The following is a 22,012-nucleotide window of genomic DNA, read 5'->3' as shown; positions in this document are numbered from 1 at the left end:
TGCAATGGCGCGATCTCGGCTCACTGCAACCTCCGCCTCCTAGGTTCAAGCGATTCTCCTGCCTCAGCGTCCTGAGTAGCTGGGATTACAGGCATGTTCCGCCACGCCTGGCTTTTGTATTTTTAGTAGAGACAGGGTTTCTCCATATTGGTCAGGCTGGTCTTGAACTCCTGACCTCAGGTGATCCGCCTGCCTCAGCCTCCCAAAGTGTTGGAATTACAGGCGTGAGCCACCACGCCCGGCCTGGATTTTCACTTTTTAATCAATTACACTGTTCCAGCCATAAACTTTTTTTTCCATTTTTTTTTCTTTCTTTTCACAACTTGTCCTGTAACTGAACAGCCATAAACTTTTAAAATGACTGCTTTGGTTGGCATTTTCTTCATCAAAATTCTTCAGTGGCTCAGTTGCCTGTAACATAAGCTCACAGCCCTTAGCCCAACATCCTTTCCCTCCCCAGTCTGACCCCATCCTTGCCTTTTGGGTGTTTATTTCCCACTGTCATTTACCAGGGTTTCCAAAATTGTGCTTTATTAAATGCTAGTTCATTGGAATGTTAATATATGTTTCACACACACAATCAGCAGGAGAAAATGTTTCTATAGCCAAATGACATTGGTAAACAGTGTTTTTATACAAAGTTAAGCCGGTTTCTTTATTATAAGACTTTTCAGATACTTTCCCAGTGCATAGTGTGAATCTCCACAAAGCAAGTGAAACATGAATCATTCCCTAAACTTACTTGACCACAGAATGTTTCATTCTATCTCCATGGAAACCACTTGTGAAAGTCTCCTACTCCAACTTTCTTCTCCAACAAAACTCACCTGTTTGTGATCATCTGAACTCAATTTGTGCTCTTGCCTTTATATAAAAGAGAAGTTCTGTGAAATGTTGAAGAAGCAGGGTTATGGCACTAGTAATGATCCAGGCACTATACAAATTGGTAAAATTTTCCATTATTTTAGTTCAGAAGCCCTAACCATAGGTATTCTAACAGTGGATTGTGGAACCCAGTATGAGTGTTTGAGACATGTTACAAAATATAGGAGCTCTTTTTAAAATGAATGCATTTAATAATACTGCTAGATGCTGTGAGAGACAGGGACTCCCCGGCCAGCACACATGCTTGAGCAGGAATGGGCACGTGGGCATGGTGGTAGGCAGGCCGGTGGTCAGCAGATACCCTTTCTGTCCCTCCTCTGTGACAATCATCCCCAAACAATTTTTGGGACTCGGAATAAGGCAGCTGCTCTCCCATCCTGGCTACTGTGAGTCGCTCTGTGGCAGAAAGCACCACAGATGGAGAGCTTGGCACTCACTCCAACTTTGCCGAAAAGAGGACAACCACCAAAGTAGTAGGTAAAAACACAATTTTAGCAGCAGTGAAATAAAAAGAGGAAGTGAGGATGGGGCCAGGCCGCAACTGTAATTAAACTGTCTGTTTAGGAGAAGCTGAATCCAGAAGAAACACAAGCTGTAAAGTGAGAGAGGACAGGGAGCAGGGCCGTTGGAGAGCAGGAGAGGACTGGCACCAAGCGCTGCTCGGACTCTGCCCTGAAAGATTTGAATTGGACACTGTCCAGTCACGTGTGTGGCAAACCGTACTCCAAGCACTTTTCTCATGGCAGAGGAAGGGGCTGCCGTGGCTGTACCCCTGAACACTCGTGGGGCCGGCATTGTGCGCTGGGCCTCTGTAATGGAGGACCTCCAGTGTGCAGACAAGGCGCCGGCAGTGCCCACAGAGGGCTGCGCCCTGGGTCCTGGGTGAAAGTCACAGCTGCTGAGGAAGCGAGAGCTCCATCTGGATACCAGAGACCACTGGGCCATCAGTGCGGCAGGAACCGCCATGTGAGAGCCGCGGCCAGGCAGCCCCGCATCACGCGGCCTGCTCCAGGCAGCCCCATGTCAGGGGGTCGAGTCCCCCCACCGCACAAGGCCTGCTATGGGCTGCCCCATGTCAGGGGGTCGAGTCCCCCCACATCATGAGGCCTGCTCCAGGCAGCTGTGCTCTTCTTCTTCCGTCTGTAACCAGCTCCAGTCTAGGGCCTGAAAGTCAACAGACATGTTAAAAATACAACAGCCACCAACACATTTCAGGTTATTCTTCCTCTTCAGGAGGCAATCAGGACAATTGAGAAATATACTAAAACCCAGCCAGGCACAGTGGCTCATGACTATAATCCCAACACTTTGGGAGGCCAAGGTGGGCAGATCATGAGGTCAGGAGTTCGAGACTAGCCTGGCCAAAATGGTGAAACCCCGTTTCTACTAAAAATACAAAAATCAGCCAGGCGTGGTGGCAAGCTCCTATAGTCCCAGCTACTCAGGAGGCTGAGGCAGGAGAATCACTTGAACCTGGGAGGTAGGGGTTGCAGTGAGCTGAGATCGTGCCATTGCACTCCAGCCTGGGCAAAAGAGCAAGACTCCATCTCAAAAAAAAAAAACAAAAAACAAAAATAAAAAGAAATATATTGAAACCCCTTTATTGGCTGGGTATGGTGGCTCATGCCTGTAGTCCCAGCACTTTGGGAGGCAGAGGCAAGTGGATCGCTTGAGGCCAGGAGTTCAAGACCAGCCTGGGCAACATAGCAAGACCCAGGCTGCATAAAACAAATAAATTAAACAAATACAAATTAAAAAGCCAAACCCTTTTATTAATAAGTCTTGTGACTGCAGGGTACTCTTGAGCTAAGTTACATATTCAAACTGTACAGGATCTTTTCTTTGAATTGGCTCAGAGTCCTTGAGATTCTGTGACTGTGGGAATTAGAAAGGCGATGTCAGTACCACCGTGGCTCACAGCACTCACTCCCACGCTCACTGTGGGTAGCTAATCTCAGTTATGGATTTCCAGCCTCACCACATGACTTGGCCTGATGAGACTTCCTCTTCCTCCCACAGACATGCAAGTAAGCAATGAACTGATCAAAACATTATCGTGCCAGGAGGAGGAGAGCAGCAAGAGATACAGAATGTCCACAGACTGGAGGAGGACATGCGACTACATTAGCAAAGGCTGCCATTCACAGTGGTATCCCTTGTAATTCTTCCAAAAGCTTAAAGTTAGGGGAGGTTAACAAATGATTAGCAGATAAAGGCCATGTAAAGATCTAAGCAAATGATGGAGGATTCTCTCAACAATGGAAGCTTTGTCTTAATATACCTGTATCTTGGCTAGTTTTCTCATAACTAGTACTACCTACCACTAAGCTCCAAGGCCCTGAGGACAAGGCTATGGCTGGTTCCTGCTCCCAGCCCAGCACTCAACACACAAATACTCAGCAGTAGTACCAATGGTGCAGGTGGGGACAGGCTTCTGGGAACAATGCTACCTTCCTCCTCATCATCAGAATTAAGTGTTGCAAGGATTAAATAAGATAATGCATACATGTAGTTGTAGGCCTTCAATAATTGTTAGCCATCACTATTATTATGAATAATAAAAAATGTGTACTAGAAAATTATAAATATACACTGAAAAAATCAGCTGAATGTGGTGACGCACACCTGTAGTCCCAGCTACTCAGGAGGCTGAGGCATGAGAATCACTTGAACCCAGGAAGCGGAGGTTGCAGTGAGCCAAGATCATGCCACTGCACTCCAGCCTGGGTGAGAGAGAGGGACCCTGTCACAAACAAACAAGCAAACAAACAAACGAACACTGAGGTTGAGGATAATGCCAGATTGCATTTCCATTTTCTTTTCTCTTTTGCCATAGAAAGAAAGGACATGGAATCGCAGGAGGCTCACACAAGCTGTTACCGTGAAACTCTGGTGTTGTTCCCTCACGGTGTCCTGTATGGCATTTTCTAGCAGGGTGCAGAGGTTATGTGCTTCAGCCACCAGTTCTTCACTAAAGAAAATGATCAAATTATTAGAAAGTGGTCATTATTAGTTATCAGAGCTAACACTGCTATTTTAAAATATGCTAGAGAGTTTTGATAATACTTTTTAAATGAAGTAACAATTATTTTGATGCTGAGTGTCTTAAAACACCAACCCACTGACTAATACTTTCATTCATCTTGTTATGCACTTTCCACACATGAGCGTTACTGTCCAAAATGCAAAAAAGCAAACAGATCTCAATAAAAAAGTCAGAAGTAAAAAGAGCTCTTTCTGCTTTCTGACTTACTAGATAGCTGAATTTAATTCTCAAACTGCCAAAATCTAAAGATATTCTCCAAATCACCTGTTTTCCAATTTTTGAAGTAGACAAAAAAAAGGCCAAGGAATTTATCAGGGTTCATAGTTCCTTGGAATCTGTTGAAAATCAAGTTCTGGGATTTGGTTTCATCTAATCTGATCTCTCTCTTTTCTATAATAAGAAACCCATGTTTCCTCTGAGGACTGGGCCACAGTGAGAAAGAGCAGCATGTAACAAAACATCCGTCTTTTTCTAACCTCAGCTCTATGCTGTGGGGAGACGAGAGACATCCTATATACCCAGGTCCACCTTTCTAAAGCTTTGAGGACATCACTGAAGGGAATAAGCCACATAAGGGAAGACTGCCCTGGAACTCCTCTCACTCTGCAAAATGTGACAATCTGATGGCAGGAGCTCAGAGCACATTTTTGCCAAGCCTCATCTATGGGGCCTCTAGCTAGGCTAAAGGCTCAGTGCCTGCCCCAGAAGGGAATGGAACAGGCTCCTGGTCTAGCTACTATACTCCAGGTGCTCATGAGAGGTTGGGGAAATAATTTTTATTTTAAAAAAATAAAAGGGCCGGGTGCGGTGGCTCATGCCTGTAATCCCAGCACTTTGGGAGACCGAGGCAGGCTGATCACCCGAGGTCGGGAGTTCGAGATCAGCCTGACCAACAGGCTGGAGAAACCCTGTCTCTAACAAAAATACAAAATTAGCCAGGCCTGTGGCTCATGCCTGTAATCCCAGCTACTCGGGAGACTGAGGCAGGAGAGTCGCTTAAACCCGGGAGGCTGAGTTTGAGGTGAGCTGAGATCGTGCCATAGCACTCCAGCCTAGGCAGCAAGAGCGAAACTCCATTTCAAAAAAAAAAAAAAAAGGCTAGGCGCAGTGGCTCATGCCTGTAATCCCAGCACTTTGGGAGGCTGAGGCAGGTGGATCACGAGGTCAGGAGATTGAGACTATCCTGGCTAATTCGGTGAAACCCCGTCTCTACTAAAACTACAAAAAATTAGCTGGGTGTGGTGGCATGCACCTGTAGTCCCAGCTACTCGGGAGGCTGAGGCAGGAGAATCACTTGAACCTGGGAGGTGGAGGTTGCAGTGAGCCAAGATCGCACCACTGCACTCCAGCCTGGGCAACAGAGCAAGACTCTGTCTCAAAAAAAAAAAAAGAGAGAGAGACAGTCTCACTATGTTGCCCAGGCTTGCCTCGAACTCCTGTGAACCTCCTGCCTTGGCCTCCTGAAGTGCTAGGATTACAAGCGTGTGCCATACAGCCAAGAGAAAATTAAGTATCCAAAGTCACATAAACACCAAAAGAGGCTACAAACTCCCAAGGACAAGAACAAGATTCTTCAAAGCAGACTGTATTGAGATATAATTTACATACCATAAAGCTCACCCATTTAAAGTGTACAATTCAAGGGTTTTCGCATATTTACAGAGCTGTGCAACCATCACCATGTCTATTTTCAGAATGTTTTCGTCATCCTCAGAAGAAACCTTGCATTATCAGTCACTCCCATCCTCCTCCCCTGCCCCAGGCAATCATCGGTGTTTCCCATGCCTAGAGATTAGCCTGCAGGAACCCATAGAGCCCTGCACACAGAAGGTGTCATACAAAACAAACCACAGGAAGAGATGGGTGTGGGAGCAGAAGTGGCCTGCAGTGTGCTGGAGAATGGGCGGAGGGCTGCTAGACACAGATTGCTGGGCCCCAACCCTGAGCTCCCAAGTGACGTCTCCAGCAGGACCTAAGAATTTGATGATGCGCTGCTGGCCCAGATGAGACTTGACGAAAGCTCAGACCTGAGCATCTATAACAGAGGGAGAAGCTGTTATTCATGACTAAGGAACACCTTGGTCAGAGTGGTATTTCGTGAAGATTAATTCAACCACACAGGGCCTGGCAGCAGAGAGGCAGGAGGCAGAAAGCCCTGCCCCCACCTCTGCCGCCATGGTTCAGGCAAGAGGAGGGAGAGGACGGGAAGAATGGGAAGGTCAGTGGCACCGGGAGGAGGGTGGTGACTCGGTAACTCAAGGTACTGGTAGGGTGAGTGGGGGCAGATGGCTCAGGGTAGATGTAGTGGGCCTCTCTGAAGGGAATGTGGCTTCCTATGGATAAAGGGTAACAGCATGTGCCTGACCAGCATTTCCAATGTTCTCATTAAGCAGTTAGTCATCCAAGCCTTGGACAAAGAAACTAGTTAGTAAGTTTCAAGGGACTATGAGAGCCAAACATGTATCACTTTTGTCCCCACAGGACCTAGCAGATGCAACAAACATCCAGAGAGGTGGTAATATCATCGGACAGACATTTACCAGTGACAAACGCCTCCATCCCCAATCTCATGACTTGCCCTTGACGGTCACACTTGGCACTGCTAAGGAGAACCTACCTCTTCTTGGCTGGCTCAGGTAAGCTGTTGGAGGCCGTGGAGGGCTGAGACATCAGCTGCCCAGGCTGGCTAAGTCGAGAGGCATTCATGCTATCCGGGCTTCCACTGACAGGACCACGGACCTTGCTCTAGGGGACAAAATCAAAAGAAATTAGGAGCCAAGTGATGAATCACATTTTGCATTCACGCCACAGTATTTTCTCAGGAGACAACTGGCTGCCAGAGGCCAGAGCTAACCCTACAGCCTACCAGTCGGCACCCCCACCTGCGGGTCAACTGGTGCTTCACATTTGGCTTCAGAAGTGTTTCTGTATCAACAGGGGGACTTTTGAGGAAAGGATTCTAAATTTAAGGAGACCTGGGTGCCCATATTAATATTAATTTGCAGGCTTTTTTATTTTCATCAGCTTTACTGATTGATTGATAATGATTGAGAGTCTCACTCTATCGCCCGGGCTGGAGTGCGATGCACGATCTTGGCTCACTGCAACCTCCACCTCCAGGGTTTAAGCGATTCTCCTGTCTCAGCTTCCCAAGTAGCTGGGATTACAGGTGTGTGCCACTACACCCAGCTAATTTTTGTATTTTTAGTAGAGATGGTGTTTCACCATACTGACCAGGCTGGTCTCGAACTCCTGACCTCAGGTGATCTGCCTCAGCCTCCCAAAGTTCTGGAATTCATAATCCACTGCATCCGGCCCCTTAATGAACTTTTACAAGAAAAGAACAGGAAAGTATTTTTACTCTTTCCCAGGTAGAAGACAGACACACACACAAAGGCTATGGGAATTCCTGTGGCTTGCATCCTCTATCACCTGGCTGAGAAGAAACCAGGACACCCTGACTCCCAAGGGGCTGCAGCCACTGCCCCTACCAGCCCGAAGGGTCAAGCAGGGGCTCCCGTTCCAGCTACCTGAGCCTCCTCAGCTCACAGACCACGACCGCCGGCCAATATTCAGGTCACCCTTCCGCTGATCTCTGCCCTGCATGGTCCCCAACCCACCCATGTAGCCCCCCAGCCCCTGCTCCTGGCACTCACTTCGGCCTGCAGTCCTTCATCCCCTCCTGGCTCCACATCCTCCCCTCCAGCGAAACCTCAAGGCCCACACATCAAGGAGCCATGTAAGCACCCAAGCCTCCCGTTCCTGGTCCTCCTGCTGCACCTTCCCTGCTGACCATGCCTGGGGAGAGGTCCAGCATTGGCCTCCTGTGCTTCTGCCCTGGACTGAAAGTGTGGCAGGGGATGGCTCCTGCACTGCCTGGCTCCCTCCCAGCCAGGCCCTGCCCCAGCTCCTGCCCCACCCTGTTCTGTGCTGCACAGCGGCGGCTCAACTCTAGCCCCGCTGAGCGGCCCTTCTCAGTGCTGAGGTTGGCCAGGGACTCAGATCCTCCAGCTGCCTGGAGAGGGACTTCCCCGAATCCCAGATGTGATCATATCCCTACACTCAAGTTCCTTTAATATCAAGGGAAGAGAGAGATACTGCCATGTGTCCTGTGTGCTTTGAAAATGGACATGGGCCAGGCGCGGTGGCTCACGCCTGTAATCCCAGCACTTTGGGAGGCCAAGGCGGGTGGATCTCTTGAGGCCAGTTCGAGACCAGCCTGGCCAACATAGTGAAACCCCATCTCCACTAAAAATACAAAAATTAGCTGGGTGTGGTGGCAAGAGCCTATAGTCCCCAGCTACTTGGGAGGCTCAGGCAGGAGAATCACTTGAACCCGGGAGGTGGAGGTTGCAGTGTACTGAGATTGCGCAGCTGCACTTCAGCCTAAGGGACAGAGCGAGACTTTGTCTCAAAAAAAAAAAAAGGAAATGAAGCGTGGCCCGCGTAAGCTCACCCTTGCCTACCTCAGCAGCTTCATCCTCCATTGTGGCCTTCCCCATACACACCAGCCTGTCCCCACTCAGAACACACTGACTCCCCAGGCTCTCTGCCTTTGATGAAGCAGTGTCTCTGTCCTGGAACATCCTCACTCTTCAGCTGGAAAAGCTCCTTGTGAACCTTCTTGTTGCTCCCTCTCCTCTAAGACAAGCTGGAGCTCCCCCTGTGCACGGAAACTGCAGCTCATGCCTCCTGGAGCTGCTTCCTAGCCCTTTCTGCCCTGAACGGCTCTCACTCATGCCTCTGTCTGTGCCCCTCGAAGGATCAGGCCCTCCTGGGAACAGGTGCCATGCCTGTGTGTCTTGCTGGGCATATAGTTAGCATTCAATAAATGCTCAATGGATGTAGATGGCACATCAGGCTATCACCTGCGCATACCTGCACCTCCCTCTCCTCTTCAGATCCTCTCTACCTCGTCATCCTGTTTTCTCCCTTTCCTCTCTTCTTACAGGAGGATGTGTCAATCATGCTCCCAAGGCATGCCCAGTGCTCTGGCACGCGACCCCAGCCCCTCTGTTCTCTGCACTGTGTGTGGATTGTCCCCTCTGCCTTTGACAATGAGAATCTCCTAGTGCACCATCTCCTGCTTCCACCATGAGCAACCATCTCCCTCTCTCCTTCCCTTTGCTCTTAAGGGAAACTGACACCTAAATCACTCTTTCATCCATGTCACCTTCTCTGCAGCCTTTCACAATGGGGCTTGCAGTCCCAACAGCTCTGGCTCCCACGACACGGCCAGGCCTGCCCGTCTCAGTTCTTGGCTGTTTTGTTTCCCATTTCCCCACTGTGTGGCATCCCATGGACTCACAGCTACATTAAGATGGTGTGCACAGAAAGCGTGGCTTACTGCACTGAGGGCAGTGCAGACACAGACGATGTTCAACCAAGTTGCACTACCGTGCATGACAGTGGGCTGAATTGGTGGCCCTAAGAAGGATATGCCCACATCCCAACTCCTGGAGCCTGTGAGTGTGACCGTACTTGGAGAAAGCGTCTTTAGAGATCCTGAGATGACCACTCTGGACTATTTGGGTGGGACCCAAATCCAATGACAAGTGTTCTTGTAAGAGTCACCCAGATAAGGGACACAGGGGTCCCATGAAGACAGAGACAGAGACTGGAGTCACACACCAAAGAATGCCTGGAGCCACCGGGAGCTGGAAGAAGCAAGGACAGTCCCTCCCTAAGAGCCCTCAGAGGGAGCTCAGCCCTGCTGACACGGGACTTTCAACTTCTGGGCTCTAGAGCTCAGATAACACATTTGTTTTTGTTTTTAGTAGAGACAGCTCTGCTGCCCAGGTTGGAGTGCAGTGGCATGATCACAGCTCACTGCAGCCTTGAACTCCTGGGCTCAAGCAATCCTCCCACCTCAGCCTCCCCAAATTGCTGGCGTTACAGGCATGAGTCACCGTGCCTAGCCCAAATTTCTGTTGTTTTAGCCCCTCAGTTTGTGCTAATCTTTACAGTAGCCACATGAAAGTAATACACAGATGAATGAAAGTGATTAGCACAGGCCCTTCCTCTGACCTCCCTGCTTACACCAAGTCAAAGAACAGCAACATGAAGCCCGAGCAGCAGCCGAGTGGGCTGCTGGTGGCTCTGTGGTGTCCCGTGTGGGATGGCGGCAGTGCACAGAGGTGGAAAGGCACAGGAGGCTGGTGGGCCAAGGGCCCGGGACCACAGCACTCACTCACACAAGCAATCTTCAGGAGATTCCAGAGTTCCTTCTGCCGCTTCTCCTGCAGCCGGACAACAGTCTTCTCATCCTCATTCATTAAGCTCACCAACTCTTCCACCTTGGGCAACAGTTCCAGTGCCTTCTGCTTGCAAACCACAGTTTTACTGCAAAGAATAAACATGGCAAACTAATGGCATTTGGGTTGGAGAAAGCAGAACTTGTGGCAGCTGTGCATCCAGTCAGCAGCTGCAGAAAGTCTCTTCATGAGGTCCAGCGAATCAGAGAGGAGGGAGGAAGGTGACCTCATACCTGCATCTCCCAGTCCTTCCTCCAGAGCAGGAAGGTCGGGGCTCATACCTGAGCTGCGTATAGATCACTCGCACTTTCTTCTCGAAGCTCTGAATTGCCTGAAGCAGCAGCCGTACCATTTCCTGACTGTCACCCTCAGTTCGCTGGTCTGGAGAGAGGGAGGGTAGCACAGTTCCTCAAGGAAGCCAGCAGAGAGTAGTGATGCCCCATAAATGAGATTAAGGAGAAGCCCGAGGCAGACACAGAACCCCACTTACCTCGAGGTTTTTCCCTTAGTCTCCTGTACAGCTCCCTTGCTTGCTCCTCTCTAAAATATACAAAGAAGTTCTGTCTAGACTTGAGGTCAAATAAGGCTAATTTTTATATTTTTTTGGTAGAGGTAGAGTTTCACCATGTTGCCCAGGCTGGTCTCGAACTTCTGGGCTCACAAGCAATCTTCTTGCCTTGGCATCCCAAGGTGCTGGGATTACAGGTGTGAGCCACTGTGCCCAGCCAAAAGCATTTTTTTAAAATTAGCTGAGCATGGTGGCATGCGCCTGTAGTCCCAGTTACTTGGGAGGCTGAGGTGGGAGGACTGCATGAGCCCGGGAGGTCGAGGCTGCCGTGAGCTATGATTGTGCCACTGCACTCCAGCCTGGGCAACAGGGCAAGACCCTGTCTCTTAAAAAAATAATGCAAATACAAATAAAAGAACTAGAGGAGAATAAAGGGTTAATTAGAGAAAATACAGAATCAAAGTTCTGACATTCGGAGCTCCTGTCCTAAGAATCCTAGTGAGAGAATCAGGGAACACTGCTGAGCTCACGGTGACACAAGCCCTCGAGCGGCTGACCTGGCCTGCCTGGTTCCCTCCATCTGCACGCCAGGAGCACATGTCATCTCCTTCAGGTAGGAGTGATCTGCCCTAGACCCCTCCGCCCCTCCTGGAGCCAATGCCAAATACCTGACAAAGACTCAAACGAACGGTTTCCAGGTCCGAACTCCTAAGCCTCATCAGGTTCTTCCTTCTCTGTCTTACTTTCTGCTCTGAGCTATGCCTGGGTCAGGGTGGGTGGGACAAATCAGGGGAGTCTGATACAGGGGTAGAGGCTGCTTGCATTTTACAGCCTTTACGGATTATGGCCTGCGTCTCAAATGCGTTATCTGAATTCATCCTCACAACTTCGTGAGTTAAGACGGTTTTTCTTGCCACTGAACAGATTTCAAAACTGAGGCTCAGTGATGATTTGCTGGAAGTGACCCCACAGGGAAGCATGCTCTAGAGAATGGTCCCGCACAGCCACTGAGGGTGCCCTTGACACACACACGGAAGCTCCAGGGGTGTCTGTGTGTGCTGGGCACAGAGGGGCCCCCCAGCCAGTACTCACAGGTCGTCCAGCGTTCCCCCCTGCTTCCGGCCCATGGGGCTCCGCTGTAAGTCTACGATGTCGGTCTGTAGAGCCATCATCCGTTCTACCAGGAGTTTCACTTCGTTCTCCTAATGGAAGAGCTGTGCTAATGTCAACTGATGTGGTAGGCGCATGCTGAGATGCAAGATCTGCAGGGGAGCGAGACCAGGGGACCCTCCACATTCCCTGAGGACCCTCAATGGACTGGCTCAAAGGAATGTGGACTGTGGGGTCTGAATGGCTGCGCTTGCATCTAGGGTCCACCACTTTCTAGCTGTGTGACCCCTTGGCAAGTTACTTATCCCCAGCTACAGTTTCCTTTTGCATAAAATAGGCTTCTAACAGGGCCATCTGAGGAGTCAAGTAAGATGAAGTACTTAAAGCCTCTGGCATGGTGCCTGGCATACGGAAGATGCCCAAGACGTGTTACTTTCTCTTCTCTTCATCTGTCTATCCCGATGCTACCCGGGCAGGGAGGCCCAGACTGTTTTATTTCATAGATTATGAGTCCCAAGATGGGGAGGAGCACTCACCCCTTCTATGGTTAATATTCACCATTAAACACACATATACCCCATCAGTACTGATTTATAAAAATCGATACTAAGACACAGGTGAAGATCCTTGCCCAAGTACACAGGGGAAAACAGAGGCTAAGTCCAGGAAAAAGCCCCGGAGCCTGACTTCAACCTTCAGTGTGTGTGAGGTTCATTAAGTCACACGTATTTCCTTTGCCTTCATAATTAATGTTTTTTTGGTGACATCTGATTCACGCTGCCCTGAGACTTTCTGCCTAGACCTTTTATTTCCTATGGATTTAGCATCCCAACAAAATTCGTCAAAAACCTTCGACAAGAGGTAGTGTTGATCATCCATCCAATGCCCTTCCTAACAGGAAATGGTCTCGGCTTTTCCCCAAGGGAACCTAACCCTTGCTTCTTATTTAAACCTGGACCATCTCTGTCCATTCATGCAGCTCTTGCATCTGGCCACAGAGGGGCTCCCTTCACTGGCTACTCTCTTGGCCTCTTTCCAGCTGGTCCAGTTAAGCTCAAAGCACGGTGATGAACACCTGATTTTTGACAAAGATCGACCCAGTGTTTGATGAGAAAGTGAAAAGTGGGAGCACAAAACCTCACCCCCTTGGTAAGTTCAGAAACCCAAAATGAGTCTCCTACCCGCCCACAGAGCTCCACAGCCTGCTCCATTTCCCTCCAGGCCAGCAGCAGTTTATCTGATGCTGAAAAAAAATTGAGAAGGAAAAACAAAACAAAACAAAATAAAAACACCACAAAACTGAAACAGAAATAAGCAACTCAATTATAATAAGACAAAAGAAACCTTAGAAAGAGAAAAAGAAAAAAAAAATGGTGTCTTTTAAACTCATTGCAAAGTGCACACTCACTGATCCCAAACTCGGTTTGCTCGCTGTACTTCTCCAGGTCAATCTGGATGCTGGTTTTGAAGAAATCCAACTTGGCCTTGAGCTGCTGAGACATGGAAGCCATGGAATTCTTCATCTTAGAGAGGCAGCTGTTGTTTCGGAGGAGATTCATCCTGCAGGGACCACAAGGAACAGTCTTGGAGCATCTCTGGGATCCAAATTCCATTTCCTGTACAATAACAAAACCCCCTCAAATGTCAAGGGAGGTCCCTGCTATAATTATTATCATCATCACTATTATTAAAGCAGCCACTTATAACCCAAGGACAATTTCCTAGCCCTCAGCAACGCCTGAGGTTCTGCACCAAACTTGGCATCAGGCAAAGGAAGACACAAAAGGCCAATAATGTTGGCAAACGAGTCACACTGAGGAAAGAGTCCATAAGTCCCCAGCAGCAAGGTCAGGGGAGTTTTGCTAATCCACATGGTAGTGAGCTCCTCTGGGTTCCCAATCCAGCCGCAGCTTGGCCAGCCCAGCTTCAGTTCCACACTCCTCACCCTGTGCCAACCACACCTACCTCGCCAGGTCTAAAGGGGCCTCTGTCAGTCCAGCCCACTCAACCGCTTCCCATCCATCCAAACCAGTGTCTCCTTTTTGTTGCTCATAACGGTTGCTTCTGGGTCCCTGCCTCAACCACCTCCCTGTGGCCAAAGCCACCAAGCAATTTTAAATAAATTAAGTTTTAAAAAAAAGCCTGGCACGCTACATGGCGGCTCGCTGTCCCTGCTGCAGCCGGTTGCAATCCTCCTTCAGGGTCTGGATGCTGTGCCAGACCTGGCCCCACACCTTCCTCAGCTGGAAGAAGGCGAGGTTCCTCTTGGGCTCTTGAACTGGAGACAGAGACACAAGCAATTGTAAAAGAATAACCACAATAACTCTCCTATAATTAACCACATCCTGCCTTCGACACTGCTGGCACTTTCACGTTTTGTACCTACTATAGGATCATGTAACTTTGGAGGGTGTTATGCCTGGTTACTGTCACATACATGTATTTGTACCAACAGCCTGTACCAGTGGTCAATAAGTAGCTGCTGATTTGAAGGAACACTTTATGAACCATTTGGACACATATGTATATAGGGCCATACATTTTCAATAGATTTTTTTTTTTTTTTTTGAGACAAGGTCTCACTCTTGTCACCCAGGCTGGCATGCAGTGGGGGTGATCATGACTCACTGCAGCCTTGAACTCTCAGGCTCAAGTGATCCTTCTGCCTCAGCCTCCTGAATAGCTGGACTACAGGCATGCACCACCGCATCTGGCTAATTTCTAAATTTTTTGTAGACTTGCGATCTTACTATATTACCCAGGCTGGTCTTGAACTCCTGGGCTCAAGCGATCCTCCTGCCTCAGCCTCCCAAAGTGCTGGGATTACAGGCGTGAGCCACCACGCCCGGCCTAGGAGGTTGAAATTAACTAATGGTTTCCTGTACTCTCTCTTGCCTGGCTACTCCTTGCATGTCCTAAATAAGGGAGGCTGCCCTGAGGACTGGCAATACTAATTTCCTTCATGTGGCTCCCCCTTCCTTAGTCCAGCCTCCCTTCCCTGCCTTGTCCCACATATTATAACTGATTATTTAGAAAAACAAAACAAAACAAATTCTTACGGATACAGCTGACACTTTCAGGTTGGGGCCGTGGGGAGATCTGAGTTTCATAGGTGATTTTACTGTTGTCAAAGAGAAAAACAAGATCCATGTCCAATGTGCGGCCCTCATTTAACTGCAAAAGGACAAGAACAAAATGAATCTTGTGGATCCAACCCTCTCTTTTCTAACTAATAATGAAGAGGTTCCACAGCTTTCCCCACTGTTCAGCAAGAGCATCATCTTCAGCCAGGAAGTAGGACGCATCCATGAAGTGTTTCTTTACATTTCCAGCCACACTTACTGTCTGAGCACACTCTTTATTTACAAACGTATTACATTCTATTTTACTCTCTGTCTTCCCTGTGAACTTCAGAAATTCACTATATACTTCCCTATGCAATGATTATTTCTCATATGATAACTTTATCTCCACAAGTCAGCTGAGAAGATCTTTTTGAGCAGAGGTCATGTCTTACACAGCTATAGTTAACACAGGTGCCTAACCCAGTTCTGTACACAGAGACCATCATAGTTTCAGTTGACTCAAGACTTGGAAGAGGGCCAAGCGGGCAACTTGAGAGATTCGAGTGTTACGCATCTTTTTTTGCAATAAAGGCAAGAGAACGGTCTTGGAGGGTCTGGAAGTAACAAGTCCAACAAGGAGATTTGTGTTTCCTATCAGGCCACACAGAGGACACCATACTCCAACTTAAAAACCAGCCAGGTATCCGCACTGTGTCATTAACAGACTACATGACAAAGCAGAATTGAAATCTGAAGGTGTGTTGAGTTTCCCAGGAGGCACAGCCAAGGGAAACAGGGTGGTGTGTACGAAGCCAGGGCTCACCTTGCCGTCTGAAACACACTGAGTGGCAGGCTTATCGGGGATCAACGCCAGGCCCGCTTCCTGCAGCAGCTCCTGGTCCTCCTCTGGGATGCCTGTGTCCTGCTGGATTCTGGCCTTCAAGCTCTGCAGACTCTCATCCTCTGTCACAGGGTAGGTGTGGATGGTGCCCGTGACCATGTTCAAGATATGAACCAGCTGCAACACAACCCAGATGTTACTGGAAAACCGATTTCTTCAAAGAGATGCCCATCTATTTGCCTAGGTCCTCTCTCTGCTACTCCCAACATTTCCCAACCACACAAAGCAAGGGTCTAGCTTGAGGGAAAATATGCCATGTTTCGCATATTTTCATCTTTCATAATCCTGTCTGTGGCTATGACCTTATAGCCAATGTCAATTAGCACAACCGTCCTTTCTTTACTTATGCAGAGAGACTGATGCAGGGGCTTAAATTTCCTCACTAGGTCAGCTGGCCCCATCCCCTGCTCTGTCCTAAGAATTGCGTGTTCCACTAGGGACCCCAGCTTTTGCCTCAGGGCTAACCTGGCTCCACACTCACCTTTAAGTTTAAGATGTCATCCAGGGCCTTGAAGCAGCCGTTGGGCCCATACGTGGGATCTGTGCCCCTCTGTCGGGGATGCCACATCAGCATCAGTTGCAGCCACTTCTCCAGTCGCTCAGCCAGGACGCTGTGGAGAGGAGCAGAGTGTGTGAGGAGACACTTCCAGCCAATGTGGGGCTACAGTGTGCATCTCCCAGTATACACACAGACGGCAGCCAATAGACAGTCATTGAAAATGAAAATGGGTTTATCAGAAACAGTATAAACATTTCCAATCAATTATTCAGGTCTTCATACCTCTCTCCTGAATTCTAAAATACCCCCAAATCAGATTCCTGACCTCCAAATGGCTGCATAAGAATGACCCATGAGAGCCGGGCACAGTGGCTCATGCCTGTAATCCTAGCACTTGGGGATGCCAAAGCGGGTGGATCACTTGAGGTCAGGAGTTTGAGACCAGCCTGGCCAACATGGTGAAACCCCGTCTCTATTAAAAACACAAAAATTAGCCAGGCGTGGTGATGCATGCCTGTAATCCCAGCTACTCGGGAGGCTGAGGCAGGAGAATCCCTTGAACCTGGGAGGCAGAGATTGCAGTGAGCCAAGACTGTGCCACACTGCACTCTAGCCTGGGTGGCAGAGGGAGACTCTGTCTTAAAAAAAAAAAAAAAAGAAAAAAGAAAGAAAAAGAATAACCCATGAGGTTTTTAAAATACACTTTATAGGCACATCCTAGCTCAGGTGACCCCTACAGAATCTAGATCCCATGCTGCCAGATATAGTGGTTCACATGACAAACTCCAAACTCCTTCCCCTGGCCCTGCAGAGCCTGCCTCCTGTGAGCACTCAAACCCTTCCCTGAGGCCAACACAGCTACTCACCACCTCCCAAACATGCCTTGCTCACCTCAATCTTTCCCCTTAGAATTTCCTTCCTCCTTTCTCTTCATCTGTCCATGTCCTGCACATCTGTCTAGACCCTTCCAAAAAGTTCTAGCTTATCCCACGTCATTCCATATAGCACTAATCCATCCAATCATCTCTTCCACCCTCTAAATATGGTAATCATTATCCATGTCACTCAATTATGTGTGACTGCCTTGCAGCTTTCTTTCGCACTGTTACCCAATTCTGTACAATTACACAATAGTATTAATTGTTTAGATTCTGGCTCTGAGACTGGATTGTAATGCCATTCAAATGAGAAAGATTCATTTGTTGACTGTGACACAGAATTGGGCCACATGAGGGGTGGAAAGAGAAATAAGGTATAATTCCCTACCCTTAAAAGGACTGCTGTTGAATCAGAGATAAACCCTATGCAAAACTGAATGTGATACAAGGTAGAGGCTATTAAGGGTAATAAGAGGTACAGATAAATTGTTATGTGAACTTAGAAAAGAGATGATTTCTAGGGAGATAAGGGAGGAGAACCCATTCCAGATTTAAGATTAAGAAGGACTATGTCAATTTCTTAGTCACAGGACGATATCCTGATAGCCTGTTTAAAAGTTATCAGATGTCACTTCAGACTTGCATTTCTTTTTTCTTCTTTTTTTGAGATGGAGTCTCACTCTGTCACCCAGGCTGGAGTACAGTGGTGAGATCTCAGCTCACTGCAACCTTTGCCTCCCGGGTTCAAACGATTCTCCTGCCTTAGCCTCCTGAGTAGCTAGGATTACAGGTGCCTGCCACCACTCCTGGCTAATTTTTGCATTTTTAGTAGAGACGGGGTTTCACCATGTTGGCCAGGCTGGTCTTGAACTCCTGACCTCAGGTGATCCACCCACCTCGGCCTCCCAAAGTGTTAGGATTACAAGTATGAGCCACCGCACCCAGCCAAGACTTGTATTTCTAAAAAAAGGAAGAAAAATATGTATTCATGTAATGCCGCTGTGCCTTACCTGTTAAGATTATTGGGGTAGGGTAAAGAACTTGAAAACTTCACTGTTCCATTCAAGTCTTCGCTAACAACAATGTCCACCTCACTCTTCTGCCGCACTTTCGAATGCCTGCAAATATGAATCTTGTTAGGTGCGGTCACACGTTGCTATGACAGGGACACATTCTAAGAAATTTGTCATTAGGTGATTTTAGTCCTTGTGTGAACATAACACAAACCTAGATGGTTTGGCCTACTACAGACCTAGGCTGTATAGTACACCCTATTGCTCCTAGGCTACAAACCTGTACAGCATGCTCCGGTACTGAATACTGTAGGCCAGGGTAACACAATGGTAAGTATTGGTGTATCTAAACATATCTAAACCCAGAAAAGGTACAGTAAAAATACGGTATTATAATCTCATGAGACCACTGTCATCTATGCAGTCAATTGTTGACTGGGATGTCAATGAAATATACAGTCATACATATCCCTACGACATTTAGCTCTCGAGCCATTTTACATTTGTAATATAAGTTTACAACTATACAGGAGACTTATAGCCCCAGTCTTTTGGAATAGCAGTCAGTTCATTCACATCGAGTCAGGCAGATTCTTTGAGAGTTTAAGACTGGTCAGGACTGCCTGAATGAGTTTTTGAAGAGCAACCTTTAGCAGAGTCACTGACCATCTTGTGCCCAGAGTTCTGCAGATAGTACCACTGCCTCCTTATCTCATCCTTGGCTTTCCCTTCTCACTTGCTCTACCTTCTATTTCATCTATTAAACACTCTTGTGTTTTGACAGAAGTTAAAATTAGGACTTCCAAACCTAGATTACAGCATGCATACGACATTTACATAAAGTATGCAAGACGTACGCACACACAGCTAAATACTAAGGATAAATGAACTTATACATTTCCCAACTTAGGGAACTTCTTGGGGTATGTGAGGTACTATCTGAAGGTAAAAATAATTTTTTTTTTCCTGTTGCCCAGGCTGGAATGCAGTGGCACAATCATAGCTTACTGCAGCCTCGACCTTGTAGGCTCAAGCAATCCTCCCTCCTCAGCCTCCTGAGTAGCTGGGACTACTGGTGTGTGCCACCACACCCAGCAAATTTTTGTATTTTTTGTAGAGATGGGGTTTCACCATGTTGCCTAGGCTAGTCTGAAACTCCTGGATTCAAGCAATCCGCCCAATTTGGCCTCCCAGAGTGCTAGGATTATAGGGGTAAGCCACAGTGCCTGGCCAGTAAAAATAATCCACATGCAACTGGCTTCAAATCTTGGTAATAAGAAGAGTAAATTTGAATAATACTTCATAGATAACCAAGTACTCTGACACAGATCATTTATTCACTTATTGCCGTGACAGGCCCATGTGGCAGACATTATTTTTAGTCCCCCAATTTGGACTAAAGGAAATGATGATCAAATGATTTGTCCAAGGTCACATAACAGAGTAGCAGAATCAGGGGCTCAAACCCAATGTCTGGTGTTCTTTCTATTCTGTCTGAATGTCCAACTACGGTTTTTCCTCAAAACATCTGGGAAATTCAAATAAAAAACGCTTTGCTCCAAACAATTCTCATTGGCAAGTGGGGAACCGGCCTATCGGGAGCACACTGGCACTGGAAAGCTAGAAGAGCCGGTGCATGGCAGAGGCTGGTGCTTTATAGCTTGGGCTGAGACTGACAGCTGTAAGTCGGGGGCTCCAAGACTTTCTAATTATGTAAGTGTGGAATAAGCCTCTGCTAGAAAACTTAGGCTGTTGATGGGAAATTAGAAAAGGAACCAAAATAAGATGCTTATTGCTTGGGCTTGTCCTAAAATATATTTCAAAGTGGCTTTATAATAGAATTGTAAAGCCCAAATTGCATTTGTCTGGAAATTACTATTTACCTGCCATCTGAGATAAGATAGTGAAATTTTTTAAAAGTTGCCCAAAGCATTAAAAACTAGATAGTCCACAAAACAGCTCCTTATTCGGTTTCAGAGAAATCTACTTGAAACTGGCCACCTGGCCCTCTAGCACTGATGAGGGAAGCTCTAGGAAGATGGCTCTGCAGACAACAGATTTCCTATGAAGACACTGGGCCATTAGGAATGTATTTTCAAAAAGCACCTGTTCTTCTAGTTCTAATGGATTTTAACTCATCTTGTCATAAATAAGAGAAATGCTCAATGAGTGACCTGAAGAAATGCAATAATTCCTTTAGTTAAAACCACTATAGCCGGGCACGGTGGCTCATGCCTGAAATCCCAGCACTTTGGGAGGCTGAGGCGGGTGGTTCACGAGGTCAGGAGATCGAGACCATCCTGGCTAACACGGTGAAACCCCATCTCTACTAAAAATACAAAAAATTAGCCGGGCATGGTGGCGGGCGCCTGTAGTCCCAGCTACTCGGGAGGCTGAGGCAGAAGAATGGCGTGAATCCAGGAGGTGGAGCTTGCAGTGAGCCGCGATCACACCACTGGACTCCAGCCTAGGTGACAGGGCAAGACGCTGTCTCAAAACAAAACAAAACAAAACATAACAAAACAAAAAACCACTACAGATGTGCAGTGAGCCGAGATTGCGCCACTACACTCCAGCCTGGGCAAAAGAGCGAGACTGTCTCAAAAAACAAAAACAAAAACAAATACTATAGATGTACATGCAATTTAAAGCTATTTTTATAATGCGTACACTATAAAGTGTGGCTATAAATTAATGAACAAATTCCTCAATATTCCAGAACCTATGTAGCTAAAGGAGCAATGCCTGTTTTAAAATAAGTCACCATAGTGGGGCATACTTTGCCATTTCTCGAAACTCAGGGCAGAGACCTCCCTCACAGGGAGGTAAACGTGCAATTGAACAAACTGCCATCACCTAAGACCACTTTTCTGGAATTGATTTCAAAGGATACACTTTATTCTTTTTTTCTTTCTTTTCTTATTTTTTTATTTTTTGGTAAGATGGAGTCTTGCTCTGTTGCCCAGACTGAAGTGCAGCAGCGCAATCTTGGCTCACCACAACCTCCGCCTCCCGGGTTCCAGCGATTCTCCTGTTTCAGCCTCCCAAGTAGCTGGGATTACAGGCGTGTGCCACCATGCCCAGCGAATTTTTGTATTTTTAGTAGAGGTGGGGCTTCATCATGTTGGGCAGGCTGGTCTCGAACTCGACCTCAGGTGATCCGCCTGCCTTGGCCTCCCAAACTGCTGGGATTACAGGTGTGAGCCACCACACCTGGCCCATTTTATTCTTATAAATAAATATTCTCAAGATGTAGACACTTGTCCTCTGAAAACATTCATGTTTTGTTTTCATTACTTCCAGAAGATGACAATAGCCAGTGTTGGCAAGGATGTGGTGAAAGGGGCAGTGTCCACACTCCAGGTGGAGACGTGTATTTATATGACCTTCCTTGTGAGCAGTCTGCTAACTAACATGCATCAAAAACCTTTCCAACGTGCAAACCCTTTAATCTGTTATTTCCCTTTCTAGGTATTATCCTAGGGAAACAACTGTGTGCAAGAATTTCCCTACAAGGATGTTATTCTTGGTGTTATTTTAAGAAGTAAAAATTATCAACGTGCTGCCAACCACGGGGGATAAGTTACATGAACCACAGCACAGCCATTCAATGAAATAACAGACATTACAAATAATAAGCAAAAATATAAAGCATTTTTGATATCTAGTTTGAAAGGCACGTTGTATGAGGATTATGGCAACCTGTTTTTGTTTAAAAAGTACAAAAAAATAACGCTGAAGAGCCTGGAGACACAAAACTGTTCATAGTGATTGTTTTCCAGTTATGGGATGACAGTTGATTCCTGCTTTTTTACTGTTTCCATATTTTCCAAAACACAAAAATGAAACAAAG

The 22,012-nt window shown here is 47.3% G+C and overlaps 1 protein-coding gene across 12 annotated transcripts in view; it reads right to left on the bottom strand.

The window, feature by feature from the left end:
* Positions 1-514: 514 nt before the first annotated feature.
* IKBKB (inhibitor of nuclear factor kappa B kinase subunit beta) overlaps positions 515-22,012 on the bottom strand; it is a 60,814-nt gene continuing 39,316 nt past the window's right edge. For 5 of the 12 annotated variants that reach the window (XM_024251086.3, XM_002819040.5, XM_063726417.1 and 2 more), the window contains 14 exons: positions 18,157-18,264; positions 16,251-16,380; positions 15,692-15,886; positions 14,863-14,977; positions 13,958-14,081; positions 13,212-13,363; positions 12,985-13,046; positions 11,786-11,895; positions 10,676-10,725; positions 10,467-10,566; positions 10,126-10,273; positions 6,549-6,676; positions 3,766-3,856; positions 515-2,049 (listed from right to left, as the gene is read on the bottom strand). In XM_024251086.3, coding sequence (XP_024106854.1) covers positions 1,984-2,049; positions 3,766-3,856; positions 6,549-6,676; positions 10,126-10,273; positions 10,467-10,566; positions 10,676-10,725; positions 11,786-11,895; positions 12,985-13,046; positions 13,212-13,363; positions 13,958-14,081; positions 14,863-14,977; positions 15,692-15,886; positions 16,251-16,380; positions 18,157-18,264 — 1,579 coding nt within the window. In that variant the 3' untranslated portion in view covers positions 515-1,983. Of the gene's footprint in view, positions 2,050-3,472; positions 3,857-6,548; positions 6,677-6,991; positions 7,259-10,125; positions 10,274-10,466; positions 10,567-10,675; positions 10,726-11,785; positions 11,896-12,984; positions 13,047-13,211; positions 13,364-13,957; positions 14,082-14,862; positions 14,978-15,691; positions 15,887-16,250; positions 16,381-18,156; positions 18,265-22,012 lie in introns of those variants that run through there. The other 7 variants (XM_024251085.3, XM_054561521.2, XM_054561519.2 and 4 more) reach the window with 3 other exon arrangements.

Source organism: Pongo abelii, chromosome 7 (assembly GCF_028885655.2).
Source record: "Pongo abelii isolate AG06213 chromosome 7, NHGRI_mPonAbe1-v2.0_pri, whole genome shotgun sequence".
In the NCBI taxonomy this organism is placed as follows: domain Eukaryota; kingdom Metazoa; phylum Chordata; class Mammalia; order Primates; family Hominidae; genus Pongo; species Pongo abelii.
Note: the sequence above shows the minus strand (reverse complement) of the source record. Positions and strands in the feature narration are given on the sequence as shown.